Below are 20,731 nucleotides of genomic sequence, written 5' to 3'. Positions count from 1 at the left end.
AAAAATAAGTATTTGGTAAAATACATAAGCAGTTCATTTTAACGAGGTTGGGAGCTTGTTTGCTTTTCAAGCAGAGAGTTTGTGTTTCAAGTGCATCACCAAGAGGGAGTGTCAGAATATTCATTCATCCACCAGACACTAATGCACATCTTGGGTTGTTTAGTCATTCTGCCTTTAGCCCCAAAAAGCACACAAGGATTAAGTTAATGGTCCACTAATACATGCCCTTGAGTGCTCTTCTGCTTACTAATGGGAAATACATCCTTACAGTTCCTATAGCATATATAGTTCCTAATTCAACAGTGCAGAATTCTTCCTACCATTTGCTAATCTTCTTTTAAAACAGCATTTTCAATAAATGTTATTTGTCTTCAGTCTGGTGGTACAGGTGGGAGGGACAACGCTACACCTTCTCGGCATCTATGCAGAAGAAAGGAGGACGGGAAACAGCTAACTTCTTTCCACAATGGCTGGATTCAGCCAAAGAAAAGCTCCAATATGTGCCAGCACAGCATTTGAAAAAAAAAAAATTAATTGCACCTCCCAAGTCCTGATTCAGCTAAGCATTGTGTCTCAAATTCATGCTGGAGAGATCATGACTTTTTGGGGGAGAAATTTAATTCTTGGTAACTCTCTCCAGTTCCGTGTGAGACGGTGTTTCTATCTGCTTTCCCTTATGCAAGCAGAGCCACTGCAACTTGGCTGCAGTCCTTCCCTGGTTAGAGGTGATCCCCTCGATGCGTGTCATCTTCCCAGCCTCGTGGCAGAGCAGAGAGGAGGAGCACAGCTGCCAGTGTCAATGGAACAAAGGAGGTCCCTCATGTTCAGTCAAAACTTTTGCCTCCCAATGGGTCTAACTCTCGCATGCCTGCTTGGAGGAAAATCCCATTCCATAATGAACGGAATTGAGTTTACTCCTTAATACAGAGTTAATATTGAGTTTGCTCCTTTCTCTCCAGCAGAAAATAACCACACACGAAAAATTTGTGAGAAATAGCATGATTGCATTTGAATACGATTATACACCTCTAGCACAGTTATGTCATCTGTATAAATAGCGGTTAAGGAAACCCAGAAGATAAATAAATAAACTGCTTTTCTTTAGTTCCGGATGGAGGTCTGATTCTCCTTGACATTGTTCCTGCACGTGAATGCAGAGAGAATGCACTGAATGAGCCAAAATCCTTTAGCCACCTTTTTTTATCTCTGCTTGTGTTCCCATGCCCAGCAGTGGCTCACCTGGCTCACAGAGCGAGCAAGCAAGCAAGAATAGCCTCAGGGTGAAATCAGATTTGCCCACGTTTTTCCATGGCTTTCTAGATGCACAGAATAGCTGGCATGCATAAAGGTTCCAGCCACGCTGCCAGCAGCTCCTCCCCGTGTCATGGGTTTGGCGCTAAGCCCAATTCAGAAACTTTACACCAGCCCTAAGTCAGCCTGGAGGCTGTTGGAGCTCTGCTGGGAGGCCATCGGGCAGCCTGGTGGGGGCCACTGACAGCCCCCTTGAACCCCTTTGCCCCAGGCAGTGTAAGGAGGTCTTGGAGCTACATTTTCCCCCCAGTTTCTCTGCCTTTGATTTTCAAAGTGAACCTTCATGTTACTCTGGGGGATTGTGCATGTGCCAGATGTGCAAACAGCTGTGCCCAAACCTCGTTTAGCTTCTGAGTTCTCAGTCTCTCCCATCTCTGCCCTGGGAACTGAGCCACTTTTCTCTTAAGACCTACTTCCACCCAGTGCTGTGCAGATACCTTTCTTTGAATACAATTATACAGTCTTGCATGTTTATACGGGCTGCAAATTGGTTGTTGCATTCCAATATAAATATGGAGGAAGAAGTTCTGGCTTTGCATACAATCAGTTTGTGTTCTTGCTCTTGGGTTTAAAGAGGTGCTGGAATCTCAGTGTTTATAGTCATATCAAATCTGTTTTAATTGACAGCACTAAGGGAGGCTCAGCAATTCTAGGATACAAGGTGTTCTGGTTAAGTCACCTGCATGGGTAATTCAGAAGTTGTCTGGATGCCAAGTAAGCCCTTCCTCAAGGCACAGAGAAGGAAAAAAAGGAGCAAAACCCTTGAAAAACATCTGCTTGTTTCTAGTTCCTCTTGTCAGTCAGGCTTCTTGCCAAAAGCTCATTAAAGGTAATTAAAGGGAGGAAAAAGAACATGATCATATTTATTATGTAGATGAAGAAAAGTACTTGGGGGGTTTTATGTTAAAAAAGAGGAAGAAAGAAGTGTTGATACCTCTGCTTCTTGTAGGGTCCCATGGTTCAAGCATACCATGTCTGGACAAGTGATAGGAGATCCACAACCTTCTTGAATTGCCAGCTGCATGTACTGTTTTAGGCACTAGGAATAAAGAAAGAAAAAAAAAGTTACAGCCCACATGTTGGGAACACACAGATGCTGGAGATACTACACAGCTACCACCTCCACTGCCTTAATTGGCTGTCCTGAAGCTCCAGCACACAGAAAACATCAATTATTACAAGCGTGAATGTTACAAGTCATTACATTGGAAAGAATGCAACAAAGAACAATTAATTATGCATGACTTCATCTGCCGAGCATTGTGTTTACCCAAGTCAGCAAGTCAGACCCTTCAGTGCTAACAGCCCCTATGCTCCCCCCAACTGGGTTGGGTAGATTATGGGGAGGGGGGGCATCTTTCATCCTAATTAAACAGGCTTCTTTCTTTTGTCTTTCCTCCTGCATTCTTAATTCAGACTCTCAGCCAGGAGTCCCCACTGTAGGAGACCTCATTTACAAGAAGGAGGCTACTGTTCCCAGCTCCATAAAAGGGGGAGGGCTAGGAGGTTAGAGGAGGTTATAATCTGTCCTACAAGATGTGCAGCTATCAGGTCTCTCCTCCCTCTCAAGGCCCCACAGAGATCAGGTCATTTCCATGATTTACCTTGATTTATCATCAGCCTCTAGGCTATTAAGCAACAGTTCAAGGTCCATTTCCAGCATGGAAACCTTCTTACGAATGTTTCCGAATTGTTTCATCACACAAAAATGGCAGGCCTCTCCTCTCCAAAAAAATAAGCCCTCTGCTTCCCCCTCACATTTTATTTAGCATGCCAGTTTCAAATGTATCTGGCTTGTTATTACACTTACTATACAATCTTCAGTAAAGTCATGAAATAAAACTGGGGCAATGGACTGAAGAGCGCTGTTCTAATTTTATCTCCAAAGTACACAGGCAAGTAAATGAACTCACTTCTAAATAAAATAAAGCAACCATCTCCTTGAAAACGCTCAAAAAGCATACAGTAAATTGCTAATCACTCTAAAAAGTAAAAAGTAACAAGACATGGATTTCTGGCAGATTTTGGTATCAGTTTGCATAGTTTACTGTAAATGAAAACCAACACATTTTATGAGCAGCAGGACTAGGGAAGCTTTGTACTCTTCAGCTTTTTATTACATGCCCATGTGGTAAACCTGTCCTCCTCCTCAATACTGCCGGCTGCTTCCCCTGATGCTCCTGCTCCCCTTCTCCTCCCTGCTCCCATCCCCAAAGGCCAGCAGCAGCACTGGGTGCCTCTGAGGATAGCTAACGGGTTAAACGCTACCTGCCCGTCCATCATTTGGGCACCTAATTTGGGTTTCCCTGGCTAAACACCTGTCAGTTTTCAAGAAGTATGTCAAAGTGTAAGGTCCCCGAGACCTCTGCCTCTCTGCCAGAGAGGGAAATCAGAGCGTAAAGTCCCAGGACTCTTCGCAAAGTGCTTTTCCAGTATTTATGGGCATTTAACATTCAAGCCTGCATTAGTCTGGACTGTTCTGAGAAGGCTTTGTGTAACGGGCTCCAATTAAAGAAATTTCCTCATTTGTATTTTTATTGGAAAGCTGGTATCCTCTTAAATGTCAGGCTACCTAGGAGTTCAAAAAACGGAAACGAGGTTTCCTCTTTATTCTGTCCCTCCACTGAAATGTCCCTGTCCACACCTTCTTGGTTAATTCGGATGGACTACACACAGTTCAAGCAAGTAGAAGCAAATTAACTTAGTGGCATTTTAAAAAAAAATACGTTTGATTTATAAATATCTGAATAGTATTCGTTTAGAAGAATATAGGGATATAACCTACTGGTAAGTTTTAAATACTTAGCTTATTAAGCACTAAATGGATTCAGATCCAGCACCCATTCCCGTAAGAAAGCAGCAGAGCAGGCTGTAAGGAAGAGATGGTACACAAGCAATATGTGGGAGGTGAAGGAGATATTCACAGGTCAAGGGGGAAAAAGAAATCAGTCAGTAACTGAAGATGCTATGAACCACGTAGGGAGCATCAGTCCAGATTTACCCAGGAGCTACTCTTTTGTTATTCAAACAGCAGACTCCGTGCCTTTTCCCATCCACTCGTCCGCCTTCCCTCAAGGCATCTAGGCACCGTGCTTACAAACAGTGTAACCACCAGACCAGTCACCCCATTATAGCACGCAGCTCCACCACAGAGTGGTAAGCAGAAAACCAGGCACAGCCACGGCGGTGGCAAAACGGTGCCCCCAGATCCCAGGGCAGCTCCCAGCCCCACTGCTGATGCGGATAGAGACCATGGGTGCCCACGCACTTCAGATCATACAGCAGGAGAAACGGGGCACCAGGCATCGACTCCCGACACGGCTTCCCTCCCTGGTTTGTGCCTGCGCTGTCCACTGTGAGTGATGCTCAGCCGTCCGAGTCCTGTCCCCGAAGCCTGCGTGCGCTGCAACGTGCAACATTTGAGAAAGGGGGAAAGTTCCCCTCCTGCCAAAAACTTTAGTCTGCCTTAGTTCATCAGAAAGCATGGGAGAACAACCTTTAACTTTCGCTGAGATCCTGGCTTCTATCTCCTCTGTGGTGCTGCCTGATATTTAGTAATTTGTTTTGACAGCGTGGTACAGAGGATTTGTATGCTGGGGGCAGCTCAGGTCAGGCAGTTACGGAGCGAGGACAAAGCCTGAGAAGTTCCTGCAGGCCTAGCAGCAGCCCAGAGGCTTGTTCTTAATTTAGACTTCCAGGACTGAAGCTCAGCGCGCTGGCAATTGCCCTCCCCTGCCACGATGGGCAGGGAGCACTTAAGGAGCTCCCATCCACAGCACAGATTTTGATTTCAGCTTTTGTATGCACTAGCTGAACCATTAGGGATACCGAGGCAGGAGAACAGAGGTTTCTGAGGATTATTAATGCATCTGGATTCTCTCTCTCTTCTCACTCACCACCCGATCATGGGTGAGGACAGCGAGTTAAGCCTTCCCGCGGTACTTTTAGAGGGCGCTGTGCTTTTAGGGTGTGACCTGGGGAGATTTCGTAACAGGTTTGTGCAGTGCCACAGATCTTCCAACGCTTCACCGCAAACCTCCATGTTCAACAGCTTTCATAGCTATTAAACATTTTGCCTTGATTTTCTTAGCTTGGAGAACGTGTTCTGGGTGCAATTCAAGAAAGTGACAGAAGGACGTAAAGGAAGCCTTTACATTTATCACTGAAGGATTAAGCTTTTTACCTCAGTCTGTACATCAATGAAGATGTGAACTTCTTGTTCCCTCTTTCACAAGTTAGCAGCAAAGAAGAGATTGTGGAAAATTACTAAAATTTTCAAATACACTTCCACGTTAACAGCAAGACTGTTTTTAAAGAAGTTTTACTATTATTTACAGCTCAGCTACTAATTTAGCTACTTCCTTGAAAAGTGGCAAATAAAAGTATCTGAAAAGATGAAAAAGCTGCAAATGTGATGAAAAGAGGATTCACTGTTTATACAACGCATCATGATTCATTTTCCCAGCAGTATGTCCTCCTACACTATGAAGAATTCATTACATAGACATAAAATGTTAAAGAGTTTTTTTTTTTTCTATGGTTTTTGTCTACAAAAATCAGAAATATCCCAGTAACGAAAAACGCTATTTATTTATTACACATGCTACTTAGTCACTCTACAAAGTGAAGGTAAGATCAAGATATTCGGCATTCTGTGGCACCGGAGTTCCTTGAAAGGATCTAAACCTTGACACCCAACAAATCACCAGGCTGTGACACCTGTGGGCTTCACAATGCCCTCCAATTTCCCCCAGTCTGGTGATTTACAAGCGTCAGTGACTGCAGAAGCTGCACCAGAGGACCTGTGGCTTTCAGTGGCAGTCATACCACAGGCTTGCTCTCCAGACTCATCAGCAGTGCCCTTCCTCGAAGCAAGCAAGGTTTCCACAAATGCCTTACCTAGTCGAGGCAGAATGGTCAAGGCAACGGACTAAAAACCCCCTGAGGTCTCGCTCAACAGGTCTGAATCCTGCTGCCTACAAATGGAATAAGAGGATTAGCTCCCCTACGTTTGCTCCTCAAATAAATGGAGGAAGCCAACCACGGGAATTTTAACTCCCATGCCTGCAACTGTACCCCGATCACTTTACATTCATCTTAACTGAGGTTCTGCCCACCAAGCAGCTATACCACGTAGATACTTGTGTTCTGGAAGGCATTAGGTAATCCTGATGCAACCAAGGAAGAGGGATCAGTTACAATGTGGAAATACCAGTCCACTAGTAAAAATCAGTACACCTAACAGAAGGTTTTGGTGCCAATCTGACTTCACCAAACAACTTTTGCTCCTGCTGGACTACTGTTAACTTCAGTGAAAATAGTACTACGCTTATTTTTTTCTTCTACCTGAGATTCATAATGCATAATGAGACCTTTTTTTTCAAATAATTTGCTTTCTAGGCATTCGGGGGCAATAATTTGTTTTTCACAATAAGATGTTTCTGTCTTTCAAGCCATCACCTTCTGCCATTTAATAAAATAAGACGGGTGTCTACATCAAAAAATGCTACTCGTGAGTATCTAGTAAGTTAAGGCCTGTAAAGTATTTGGATCATATTCTCATAGTACATGCAATATATATGCATTTATTTTTATTTTACAGGACTTGTAAAAGAGATTACGATTTAGGCAAATATTTACATATGCCCAAGTACACATTCCTCTCCTGGAGGCAAAGCTTTGTTGAAAATGTAAGTTGTAACATGAAAGAAGACTCTCTTAAAAAAGCACTAAAAATCCCAACCCAGCAATGCACAAATGAATAACAAATCCTTTTTCAGTAATAAACACTTCCTGTATTTTTCAAGAGTGTTTGCTATGGTCAGCTGTGAACTCCAGGAACAGAAAATTCTGTTCAGACTACTCATGGATTCTTCATTTCAGCACTTCTTGTACATGTTGCTCTAACTTCAACTTTTTTTTTCTCTCTTTTCCTAATAATATGCTTTTTTTTTTTTAATATGCTGACCAAAAAAAAAAAAAAAAAAAAGGAAGTCTGTTTGGCAATGTCTTTAATCTGCAGAAGGACCATAACAGTTCTGCATTTTAACTTAAGAATGAGTTCAAAGTATAATTTTAGTATTATGTTGCTAGGTAATGATGTAACAAAGGCATTATATCCTTCTCCCTGGGAAATCTTATGCTTCTGTTCAAAGGCATTTTCAGGTCATCTCTATACCAGAGACAAAAGATGGATCCCAGTCATTCCTACATACTGCCTTTCCAAGTACTTTGACATATTCCATTACCCTGCTCTTCAGCTCCCTAAATGCAGCCTCACAGTTTTGGACATGAAAGCATAAAAGGAAACAACAGATGTGATACAGCAAAACTGAACAGGTAGTATTAACGAGAGATGGAGGGATGGATAGGAAGAAGATGGAAACTGAAAGGGCTGGCCTATTTTCCTGTCAAGTGCTACATATAGTGCTGCAAACCACTGTGTGGCAGTTTATACAGAACAAGTAAGGGTATTTGTCTTTAATTAAACATGATAACTGTGGAAATGGGGGAAAAAATCAGGTCCACGCTATTTCTTAACCACTCCTAGAGTATGATCTACGTTAAACATAAAAATATGATTTAAAGTATTCTGCCAAAGAAGAAAGTCTTTCTTACTAATGTGTAACTTGAAGACAATTTCCATTTCAGAAAATGTAAGAAAACCTCAGGCCCGTGTTTTAATACCCACAAGACTGACTTAAAATGTTAAATCTCTTTCTCAAAGTCCTCAAAACTGTATTGAGTTTGGGGTTGGGTTTTTTTTGGTGCTTATTTTTTTAGCCCTGGCCTTTCACAAACTCAAAATTTGAGGGGTGAAATAAAAAGACTACATATGGAGAAAAGACATAACTTTTTGATTGGCATTCCAGGGGCCACATGCCTCTGTCTTACGAGTCAGAACAGATTAAGTTTAGTTTTCACTTCAGTTCTCTGTAGTGTTTGTGTACTTTTTATTATATAAGACATAGTTCTCATTTCTTTCTTATTTACAAATGTTACCTGCTCTTCAGTGCATATGCATGACAATGAAGTAGCTGTGAAGTTTTATATGTAGAATTATTAACTTGCCAGAATTCTCAATTTTCACCCCAGTGGCTGCCCTATCCACTCAATATTTAATCAATTGTGTACCTAAATGTAAAAAAAAAAATAAAATCAAAGTAGAGAACAGTACTCAGCAGTTATGGCAGATCTACATAACGTTTAATGCATTCATCTTTATCATGACACGTGCACCTCTGCATGTTCAATCTGTAAAGCAGACCACTCACTTTCAATGTGTAGTAACTGAACTCCTGGAATGTGTCAAGTATTTTCCAGCAGGTCTTAAAACCAGATGAATTAAGCCTATTGTCGATTAGCTTGGAGGTATCTGCACTTCGCTTGAAGAAAAATGTGGGGCTTTTCCAACCAAAAAAAAGTTTTTTAAAAGTACAACAAAACCACACCAATAAAACATGTACTTGTATTGTCTGATCTGTATTTTAACTGCTAAGGGCCAGGTGCAGTGATAAATGAAGTTACCTTTAAATGGATACAAGATCAGACCACACAAAAGCCTTATTGAGGAAGATGCTTGAAAGAAAGTGAAAAAAATCCCTTTTAGCCTCAAATGACAAACTGTGGCTGAGTAGAAGGGGAGAAAAAACATGACTAACAAGCATCTTATTTTGTTATGACTAAGTGAAAATATCAACAAGGAAAGATGACAGTGGACTAGAATATAATGGCCTCTTGCTGCTCCACAAGCCAGGATTTTTAGGGGATCTTTCAAGTAAGCCTGAGAAATCTGCTGTAGTCAGCTTTGTCTCAACAGATCTACAGCCAATGGTGCTAGACTCTGCTCAGGTGCGCAGTCCAAAATCAATTTACACATGGCCCTCCACATGATAGACGCCTTTCAGAAAAGTCAGGATAGGGTCCCGGTAATCTTCACCATGAAATGGTACCACAAAACTAAAAATGACCAGAAATGCATGTGAGAAGTTTTCAGACCCTCTAAATTACTATAGAATTGCTACATGTTCAGTACTGGTGTTAGCAGGTGTAGGAATTTTCTTTTTTATAACTTTAAAACAAAGCTATTCTGCAACATTTCAAATGTCAAGCTGGGGGAAAAAAGAAAAAAAATCTGAAATGTCAAAAAATTTGACAGGTTTCTACCTGTGGGTGGAAACAGAAAACAATCTGAGGTGAGCTTATATAAAGTAAGTGGGGCATCGCAGCACAAGGGCTATTTAGGAAAAGGAGAACACAGTGTTCTGGTGCAGCCGCGAGCACATACAGATGTCTCCTAGGATGGAGAAAAGAGGTGGAAGAGAGGATCAAGAAATCTCCTGAAAATTAGCACAAAGAAACAGAAGAGAGATTAAAACCCAGAGTTTGCTAGACGCAGGCAAATCCAAATTTTTCCTTACTCGTAAGTTTTACTAAGTAGTCTTTCACTGTAGTATGTGTGCATGTTTGCTTCATTTCGCAGACATCCCATGCTCTTTGTCATCTGCCTCCCCCTTGTCTTTGATCTGCTCAATCTCCTCTGCTATGAGGCTTTTCTTCAAATGCTTTTTGCTGATGCTGATCCTTCATATCAGTTTGTCTACAGTTCTCCAACTCTCCCCTGCAAAAGCAGCCAAAGACGTTGCAGTACTAAGGACAAAATGTCAACATTTGGCCACCCGAAGAAGGAAGTAGGGCAGCGCACAGCTGCTCCTAAAAGACACAAGGAAAGCAGAGGAGCCTTAAGAGTGTCTTGCTGGCCAAACACAACAGAAACTCCTGTTTCTGTGGAAGGGTTTTCCCTTCCCCTCTAGCAAAAATAGCTGGCAGCAGCACGCAAGCTCCTCTTTCAGAGGCTGCAGCTTCCTCACCAGGCAGGCAAGAGCTGCCCAGGACACTAGGCTGTCAACAGCAGGAAAAAAAAGCCTGTTTTGCCCATGCCTAGAGCCCTGGCCTTGCTGTCACACATAGCTAGAGCAGAAAATCTTGTTCTTCCAAACACCACCGGATCACCTTCTACTTGTAGAATACTCAAGGCAGAAGCTACCTGTGCTTCTATTCAACATTGCACGTTGACTTCTCCTTTTAAGGTTTCAGGAAGTTTAATCTTACTTCGACTGGATTCTGTGGACCAAAGTAACAAACAGGTGATCATCATGGTATTTGTTTTGTAACTCAGTTACCTCACACACTTCTCAGAAATACAAGACCTAACAAAGAATTTGCTTGGAAAAAAAAAAGGGTGATTCATGCTGGTCCTGCATAAACATGTGCTGACAACACAGGAGCAAATACATAAAAGTATCTTTTGTGTTTAGAGTTTGTTGTTTTTTGCAACTCAAACACTATTCCAGTAAATAACACACAAGACATGGACAAAAGCTGCTGCTCGACGTAAATAGCAGCAATGCTATAGTGAGCAATTGCTCACCTGGCTCACGTCAGAGACCTGAAATGCTCAGAAAGAGGGGGGAAAAAAAGCAAAGGCAAAACCAAACAGAATTGGTGTGGGGGGAAAAGCTGACACCAGCATGCTCACACATTTACAGCCCCCCCCCCCCAAAACCATGTTCTCCGTAACAACAATGTTGTTAACAGTAAGTAACCCACCAGAGCACTCCTGATGTTCGCCCAAGCGAGGCAAAATATAATTTTCCAAGTGTATTAATCAGGATATAATAAATATTAGTTTGCTTTGGACCCAAAGAGAAGTGCACTAAAATACTGTATTTCTTAACACTCTGACGGCACAGCCAGACATGGAGTATAATTGTTTTATGTACATACATGAGCAGTGTGACCACCAAAGGAGCAAAGACCTGTGTAGCTGCACATGTGTGTGGCATCCAAGGACATTGAGGTTGCAAGACAAGGCAAGCACAAGGTACTGTAGATACAAAGGACATCCTGCCAAATATGCAAGAAGGATGACTGGAGAGATGGAAAAAAAAAATACAAGCAGTATGGGGAACAGACTAGACACCTCCCACCCCCCTTTTCTGAATGGGACAAGTAAAACAAAACCATGTGGTACAAGCAATACGCATATTGTTGAATATATGTACGTATATTCATTTACAATATTGTACATCACTGCAAAGGTTTTATGGATATAGGAAATGATCAGAGTAACATAAAGTGCAGACAACAAAAGTTTTGCAGAGAAAATATACCTCATCATTTCCCTGCCCAGCCCTCTTTAGAGATCGATCTTGCATTAGAAACTAATATAAACCAAACACAGCGAAACCAAGCCATGATGTGCATTATAGCCATTTCTAAATTCTTGGGATGTGTAAATGTGTGCTTCATCTCACATTTCAGTGGAGTCTTATGCCAACCGCAACAAATGTGGAGAAATACAAGGCTGATGACTGTTCAGACCTGACTGGGCTACCAAATAACACATCAAGTGCGTTCCACAAAGCCATCTGCTTTTCCTTCTCCAAACAGACAGAGTAAAACTGTTTATAGGTAGTTGAAAAGCTCCTGCCTTAATAGCAACTTTCCACCAAAATTCAAGCATACACCTTCTTAAACAGAGTTTACTTACTTTGGCTAGAACACAGTCTTTATGAGATATATAAGGTATCTAAGTTGAAAACATAGCTGTACACAATTTGAATGAAAAGGAGATATGATCTCCCCCTGCACATGCCTAAACATTAACAACTTCCAATTATTTCCACAGCTAAAAATGCTGTAGTGATAAACAGCCATAGACAGAGAAGCATCATTACAGCTGTCAAAAAAGAAAAGGCCTCACACAATTAATATAACAATAGAACATACTATGTCCATGTCAAGTCCTTTTCTATTAAATTTCAAATTTAGTACTGCTCTTGAATCTACAGAATTAACCTTAGTGATAAAAGATAAGAATAAGCTATGCAAGCTGAAAGCATTGCTAGCTCAAAAACTAATATGGGCTTGATCCCATAGCTCAGGGTTGACATTCTCACTGCAATCTCTGTCTTAAAGGCAGCTTGAAGGGATCTAAAAGCCTTGTCATGGGTGGGAGGAAAGTTATGGCGTTGCATACCAGAGCAGCTACTGCAGGTTCTGCCCTGAGCAATGCCCGGTGCAAGCCCCAGCACTCTGTAGCAAGGCACTCTGTAGCGAGGTGCTTCTGCCACTGCTCTTCAGAGGCTGCCTAAAGGTATCGATGCAACTTAGCTTCCCAGAAACTGCTCAGGGTTCAAGATGTTAAAGCATTTAGTCAGGTTAAAAGTTTGCAGAGCCCTCTGTTACAGGATGCAAGATCCATGTGTTTGTGATGCATCGGCACAGAAGTGTATCGGGAGGGTGCTCAGACACAGATTACCATTCAGACCTGTGCTACAGGTATCAATCAACCTTCCTCTGTTACATATCTCACCTTTAAAAGAAGTGCCTTATAACTCCCTTTCTCTTTATAACCACCACGAAACGTCTCAGTGCTTTTTGAGACCCTTGATCTCCAGAGGAGCCTTCCTGAGCCCAGACCCCAGCAGCAGTAGGTAGAACTGCGCTTCGTCATGGGCACAGAGGGACCACAGGGAGCAAATACATGTCAAAAGCTGTGCTGCTGCCAGCCCTGCTCGCATTTGTTTCCATCTCAGCACACGTGGTGAGCAACAGGAAAGGGAGCAGGAAAGCGCAGAGCATTCTGCAGGCAGTGACTCAGCCCCTGTCCAACCTTTCACACCGGCAGCCACAGAAATAAGGAGACGGCAGCCTCTCCTCATGGACAGCCTGCTCACAAAGGAGCTGTTCCTTTCCTTACCTGCCCCTGATATCACAGCCAGGCAAGGCGCTTGCAGGACAAGTGAGAAGTGACCGTGAAAGACAGAGGCAAGCAGGCAACAACAGCCAAAGGGTAGACACAGAGCATAAGCACAACCGAGGCATATTAGGCACACTGAAATAAATAGATTTTGTTGAAAGACTTCTCCCAGCTGCATTCAGTACTCACCCAAGGCTGGTTCTAGCCTTAGACAAAGGCAGCGAAGTCTGCACAGATGCAAAGCAACCGTGACTGCACTTTCCAATTTTTTTGCAATGGCACTGGAGAGCCAAGCTCAGAGCAGATGCTCGTCATGCTGCTGGCCAGGTAAGGGCTGTACGTATGGGGCGGAGGATGCAGCAACCACAAGGGACAGGTGGGGACCGCAACCACATACAGCCATCGCTGACATCTCCCTTTAGCCAGGGCCCTGGCGGATTGGAGAGAACATCTCTGCCTGGCACAGTCCTCAGCAGTCCTCCCTTCCCCAGGGGAGAAGGAATTACTCTGCCCTGCTAACACTGAGGTCAGAGTCATGTGCTGTTAATGATACTAAATCAGAGTCGTTGAATTCTTGGAGTGGGACCACTTTAAATGTATCCACATATCCAAATTTTTAAATCTAAAGTTGTATCTTCCTTCATATCTACCTGTTAGGCATGTTCTCTTAAAACCTACGTTACAAACTAAAGAGTGGAAATGTTTTGCAGAAGTCATCAAGGAAAAGACACTTAATGAAGTTCAGGTTGAAAATGCACATTAACCAATCTTACTCTAGTTTCTTGAAACACGTAACTAGATTCTTGTCCCTCTTAAGCTGGCCTTAACTCAGTGTAAAAGAGGATACTCTGACTCAAGCAGGCTTGACAAATATCTCATTTTTTCCATGAGTTCAAACAATCAAGCACAAAACTTAAAAGTACTTATTTGATGCTCATCCACAAGTTGTTAAAAAAAAATGTTTATTCTGGAATTTAAAAAAAAAAAAAAAACCCTCTGTACAGCAGCTTCTGACCTACTTCCAATATCCGTTAGTCAGGTACATCAAAGTCACTATTGCCAGAGAAACTGGGTTCATTTTCCCATGCTGACAAAAAGAAACCAGAAGAGCACTAATATATGTAGGGCTTTCAAGGGCTCGCTCAACCTCAGCCTTTATCACTTCCAGCAGCTTTATTTGATCTGAATTTGAAGGATAGAAAGTCCTCACTGACAACTATAGGCAATGCATAACCTGGGCAATTTCTCCGCAGCATAGACTGCAGAGACAAAGGTTCAATAGGCCAGTTTTTGTTTAGGTTTTCTGATTGCCCTTGAAAAATACATGCAAGACTTAAAAGAAAAAAAAATAGGCATCTGACTACTCAGAAAATAACAGGGAAACAAAACCTAACAAAATCTCACAGTCGTTCTATGACATTTCAAGATTTCACTTAAGAAAAAATAAATGCTGAGACTGTATATAGATGGCGTATGTTCTCCGACAGTCTTAAAATGCATATATTCCCCATTTAATACTGGTATTTCTTATTATTTGCTATGTAAATATCTCTAAGAGTTACACATTGTCAAAAACTGAATGGCAGATAAGTCTTTAGATAAGGCAAGACAGACTAATGCCAAATGTTCTTTAGGAAAGCATCCTCTATCAGCATGGATAACATCTTTCTAGCAGGGGACAAGCCATCCCAAGCAACCCTATCTCAGAGGTTTGTCTATCCCCCACTACTCTGCTCCTGTAACTTAAAGGTGCTGCTAGATCTTACCGATGTACAAAAGATGCAGCTGCATTCCTGAAGAGTGGTCATCTTATCCAGGGAATATTCACAGAGACATAGCTTGCAAGTGAGCAGCGGCTCCAGAGCTAACTCTCCAGCTTCTGACTTGTCAGCTGTCATGGTGAGAGGGCAAGCCTTCCCAGCAGAGCCCATCTGCTCACCAATCGTCCGCTCTGCCTGAAAAGAGAAATCAACAGCTGAAACATCCCACAGGCCACACAGTCACTTCTCATTGATCCGAGAACTTACAGCTCGGATCCATAAAAGCCCCTGCACACCCGAATTCACTACTTCAGCATCTCGGTGCCAGTCTCACGCTTCAGGATGTTCAAAATTTACCAAGAAGATGCTTGAGAGCTCAGCTCCCCAAAAGGCCTGAACTGGGTTGCATTCTCAGAGAATATTTACCTCATTGGCATGAAGCATGTCGGTCACGCCATTTATCATCAAATTTAAAAAAAAAAAAAAAATCACATAGATGAGATATTATTTATATTGTATGCAACAGAACACCAGTCAAAGCCCTCACCAAAGTCCTAGGAGCAAGGATCTGACTTTCACAGATTCACAGATTCACAGATTTCTCTAGGTTGGAAGAGACCTCAAGATCATCGAGTCCAACCTCCGACCTAACACTAAGTATTCCACTAAACCATATCCCTAAGCTCTACATCTAAACGTCTTTTAAAGACCTCCAGGGATGGTGACTCCACCACCTCCCTGGGCAGCCCGTTCCAATGCTTAATAACCCTTTCGGTAAAGAAGTACTTCCTAACATCCAACCTAAAACTCCCGTCGCAACTTTAGCCCATTCCCCCTCGTCCTGTCACTAGGCACGTGGGAGAATAGACCAACCCCCACCTCTCTACAGCCTCCTTTCAGGTAACTGTAGAGAGCGATGAGGTCGCCCCTGAGCCTCCTCTTCTCCAGGCTGAACAAGCCCAGCTCCCTCAGCCGCTCCTCGTAAGACTTGTTCTCCAGACCCCTCACCAGCTTGGTCGCCCTTCTCTGGACTCGCTCGAGCACGTCCATGTCCTTCCTGTAGCGAGGGGCCCAAAACTGAACACAGTACTCGAGGTGCGGCCTCACCAGAGCCGAGTACAGGGGCACAATCACTTCCCTCGACCTGCTGGCCACACTGCTTCTTATACAGGCCAGGATGCTGTTGGCCTTCTTGGCCACCTGAGCACACTGCTGGCTCATATTCAGCCGACTATCCACCAATACTCCCAGGTCCTTCTCGGCCAGGCAGCTTTCCAGCCACTCATCTCCCAGCCTGTAGCTCTGCTTGGGGTTGTTGCAGCCCAGGTGCAGGACCCGGCACTTGGCCTTGTTGAACTTCATGCAGTTGGCCTCAGCCCATCGCTCCAGCCTATCCAGATCCTCCTGCAGAGCCTTCCTGCCCTCGAGCAGATCGACACACGCACCTAACTTGGTGTCATCTGCAAACTTACTGAGGGTGCACTGGACGCCCTCATCCAGATCATCAATAAAGATATTAAAGAGGACCGGCCCCAGTACCGAGCCCTGGGGGACACCACTAGTGACCGGCCTCCAACCAGATTTGACTCCATTCACCACAACTCTCTGGGCCCGGCCATCCAGCCAGTTTCTAACCCAGCGAAGCGTACGCCAGTCCAAGCCCCGAGCAGCCAGTTTCTTGAGGAACAGTTTCTTGTGGGGAACGGTGTCAAAAGCCTTACTGAGGTCAAGGTAGACCACGTCCACAGCCTTTCCCTCATCCACCAAGCGCGTCACTTGGTCATAGAAGGAGATCAGGTTCGTCAAGCAGGACCTGCCTTTCATAAACCCATGCTGACTGGGCCTGATCGCCTGCTTGCCCTGCAAGTGCCGCGGGGACTTGGGACAATGAATTCTGTATTTGAAAAAATGCTTATATATGTACACATACACATCACTCTGCCCTCTCAAACGAGTTTCAGAGTCATGTCCCTCCTGTTACTGTGAATCTTGCGGTCATTGATGCACCCACACAATTTCAGCTCCGCTCCCACCTTCCATTTGACCTGGGGGCTCTCCTGGGCAGTGCAAGACAACTGCAAGTACAGACTCCCACTCCATAGGCAAGCACTTCAAACATTTAGCCTCTAATATAAGTGGCAGGTACCACAAACCGTACCTTCTCCTTGAGTTGTCACTGAGACAGTGAGCTAGCAGTCCCTACCAAGATGGGGAGCAAAGGCATCTAAACCCAGGAAAGCCTTTCACATCGCATGTCCTACATGATATGGGGCTGAAACTTAAACCCAAAGGAGTAAGAGTGTTTCATGAATAGTTCTCTTTCTGCATTCCCTTGACTATGATGGATAGCTGCCTGCTCAGGTCTGTGTTTTTTTGGTATCCCACTCACTGGCATGCAACTCTTCAATCTATATCACAGGGCTCTTAGGCATATAAATGAGGTTTGTGAACCGTAAACTAAGTGCACTAGCACTTTGACATAGGGATACTCAAAATAGTCATGTTTCTACCACACATTATGTCACACCAGTGCTTGGGGAAGAAATGTCTCTCCCTTGAGAAGGAGCAATGGATTGGAATCTGATTCCATTATATGTGGAGATACCATGCTCATACATATGTTTTCTGACCTTTTCTGAGCATTTGAAAACACCGCACCATAACCATTAAAAAATTCAAGATCCCCATTCTTACCCACTTACACTGAAAGAGAAATTAAAGAAAATGATCTCGTGCTTAAACTGAAACAACAGTAAGGAAGTTTGCAGATTTTGTTCACCTCAAAATAGACAGTGGGTTTTGGTGCAGTATTTAGGGCACAGGAAAATCTATCGCCATCTCCAAAAAGCATGGCCTGAATACTTGCTTCTGAATATACTTTGCTGATGCCAAGAGGACCTTCACACACATTTCTTATAAGGAGAGACACGGTGGCCAGCTGCACACGGACACTTGCACCAGCACAAAGTGAGAGCACAGCACTACTAAATCTAAAAAGCCTCATTACAAATGGAGGCTACACAACTATGAAAACTGCAGAGGATCAAGACCCATTCACGTGCCTGTGAGATCTGACATCTCACGAGGCAAACAGGAGATCCCTTTGGTCCACTCGTGCTTCCCTCCCCTGCAGCCCTAAGTGTCCTCATGGCAGGGCTGTCAGGTCACGTTTGGCAGCGTGTCACTGCTGGTGTTCTGCTGCTCCCCGACCAGCCATGGCAGCTGCACCCAGTCAGTGTGCACACTATGCATTGGCTTCAGTACCTGCTGAATTTCTCCCCAGAAGGAGAAATTATGGTGTTCATGAAGCAAGAGGGGACAGCACATGTGAAATTTGCCCCACAGCTCCCATCTCACTATATGTCATACGGTTGAGCCCCATCTCCATGCCTACCCCTTGAGACTCATGTCTGGTTTCCCTTGTGTCTGCAAGAAGACCATTTCTCTTCAAAAGCTGTGAAACCACAACAAGCCTGGGTGGAGCACACTTACGCTCTTTTTCAGTCTGTATTTTCCTAGCCCAGCCTGACAGAGAAGGTGTCACCTGTCCCTTCGGATGTCTTTCCTTTAAGCACCCAGTCTGAGAGACACAAAAGTCATAGCCAAGATTCTGGCAACCAACTTGCTTCGGGTTAGCCGCAAGGAAATTCTCCCGTTAATGGCTTGCTATCTCTTGTTCAAAACATATGCCACGCCTGCATTATTCTTGGCTCAGTCCCCGCCAGCTGCCACGCAGACCCCCACAACTCGCCCCATATGGCTGCTGAGCTGGGCTGCCTGCAGGGCCAGGAGCCTTGGAGCGAAGCCTCCCTCTGAGTCAGAAACTGCAACACTCTTCTGTAATTACTGCAACAAGGGGGAAAAGGGAGTGAGTCACTGGAAATGCTACGGCAGATCAAGAACTACCTGTTATTTAGAACATGCTAGACATTATCTCAATATTTAGCAGGATTATAACGCGTTTACTCAGGTATGCTTTTCAACATCAGCTGCATCCGTACAGGTAAGCTACTCACCTCCATGAGCAGCGCACCCAGCAGACAGCACCACGCAAACCTGGCCAACCAGAGAATCCTGCCCCCCGTGCAGGCTGGGCTGCCTCACCTCACCACAACCTCGTTCACCCCAAGGGGGGTTCAGCAAACAGAGCAGCCATGACCACAGCCCCATGGGCACAGCACCCGAAGGAGGCACCATGGCTACTACAAGCAGTTCTCTCTCCATGCCCCCTGAGGAGCTGGCTTGTCCATAAGCAGTTCTCCAGGTCAGGCTGGCACAGGTAAAGCCACCCTGTTAGTACCTGAAAATCTGTCCATCAAAGAGGGAGAGCGTGCACGGCCCGCTCCTTTTCCTGGAGCAACCCAACCAACTGGTCTCTGCTTATGCCCACCAGAATAGCTACTTGTGCTGCCAGTGCCAAGGAAAGCATGCAGGAAGAAGAGTTAATGGTCATGGAGAGGGATAGCCCCATCCAGTGGCAAGAGAAACTGGGCCTAGGAATCACAGAATCACAGAATTGTAGGGGTTGGAAGGGACCTCAAGAGATCATCGGGTCAAACCCCCCTGCCAAAGCAGGTTCCCTAGAGCAGGCTGCCCAGGTAGGCATTCAGACGGGCCTTGAATATCTCCAGAGAAGGAGACTCCACAACCTCCCTGGGCAGCCTGTCCCAGTGCTCCGTCACCCTCACCGTGAAGAAGTTCTTTCGCATGTTGGTGTGGAACTTCCTGTACTCCAGTTTGTGGCCATTGCCCCTTGTCCTGTCCACACAAACCACAAAAAAAGGTTGGCCAAATCCCTCTGTCTCCCATACTTAAGATATTTGTAAACATTAATAAGATCCCCTCTCAGTCTTCTTTTCTCCAGGCTGAACAGATCCAGGTCTCTCAGCCTTTCCTCACAGGGAAGATGCTCCAGGCCCCATATCATTTTTGTGGCCCTCCACTGGACTCTTTCCAGGAGATCCCTGTCTTTTTTGTACTGGGGAGCCCAGAACTGGACACAGTACACCAGGTGAGGCCTGACCAGGGCAGAGTAGAGGGGGAGGAAGGAGGTTCAATCCCATGTTTCAGGTGGTGGAAGTGATGGGGAGAGAAATTTACTTGTCTTCTTCCAGCTCTCACCCTCTACTCCTTCTCTCCCAACGCCTCAAGGCCCATTGTCCTCTCCTGAGCTCTCAAACCATCTACTCAACTTTACTACCCCTGGCAGAACTGACTTTTCCATCCACTGCGGAGCAGCTGTGAACTTCAAACTCATCCGCTCCACATTTTTATGGCTTTCACTTTGCCTGGCCTTGTCCCACAGACTGTCATTAGTTAATTATACATCCATTAGCTCTCTTTACAGTGGATTAAAATTCCTACTGTAATTACAAGTTGCCAAGACTTTAGGCTGAAAACAAAATATCTTAGATGTATGCGTCCTGCAGGGGAAGAAGGAGTCACTGAAGAATGAGTTGGGGACAAAGAGGACAGCATTCCACATCTGATTATATTAACAAAAATGACCTGAAATAAAAGTAAATGGAAAGTTTCTGGGAACCTCATATAGACAGGATACATCTGTAAGCACTAAGATCTTCCTTTTCTTCTTTTTCTTACTCACAAACACAAATACCCCAATTATGACAGAATCCCATATAAAGTGATATATGCCTCATGGAAACCCAAATACAGCACATAATTTTGCACAAAAACCTCCACTGAACAACAACAAAGGCTGCATGAGATGTTGTATAACAAGGATAAACACATGTTAGGGATGCTCTAACCCAGAGGAACACATAAGACTAAATTCTGTACCAGCATAAATCAGTCAAACTGGGTCAAACCGGCCAAACTGGCCCCAATGAGCATAAACACTCCTGTCTAAGGGCCCAAGATCCAAGTCTTTTTA

General features: G+C 44.1%; 1 protein-coding gene across 5 annotated transcripts in view; it reads right to left on the bottom strand.

Moving 5' to 3' along the window:
* The window catches only part of RNF144B (ring finger protein 144B), a 91,761-nt gene that overhangs the window by 24,208 nt on the left and 46,822 nt on the right, over positions 1–20,731 (bottom strand). For 4 of the 5 annotated variants that reach the window (XM_083824064.1, XM_083824061.1, XM_083824060.1 and 1 more), the window contains exons 2-3: positions 14,842–15,030; positions 2,246–2,350 (exon numbers count right to left, since the gene is read on the bottom strand). In XM_083824064.1, the coding sequence (XP_083680190.1) occupies positions 2,246–2,350; positions 14,842–15,006 (270 nt within the window). In that variant the 5' untranslated portion in view covers positions 15,007–15,030. The remainder of the gene's footprint in view (positions 1–2,245; positions 2,351–14,841; positions 15,031–20,731) is intronic. The other variant, XM_083824063.1, reaches the window with a different exon arrangement.

This window comes from Anser anser (genome assembly GCF_964211835.1).
Source record: "Anser anser genome assembly, chromosome: 2".
Classification (NCBI taxonomy): Eukaryota; Metazoa; Chordata; class Aves; order Anseriformes; family Anatidae; genus Anser; species Anser anser.
The sequence above is the reverse complement of the archived record's forward strand: the minus strand, read 5'-3'. Positions and strand labels throughout refer to the sequence as shown.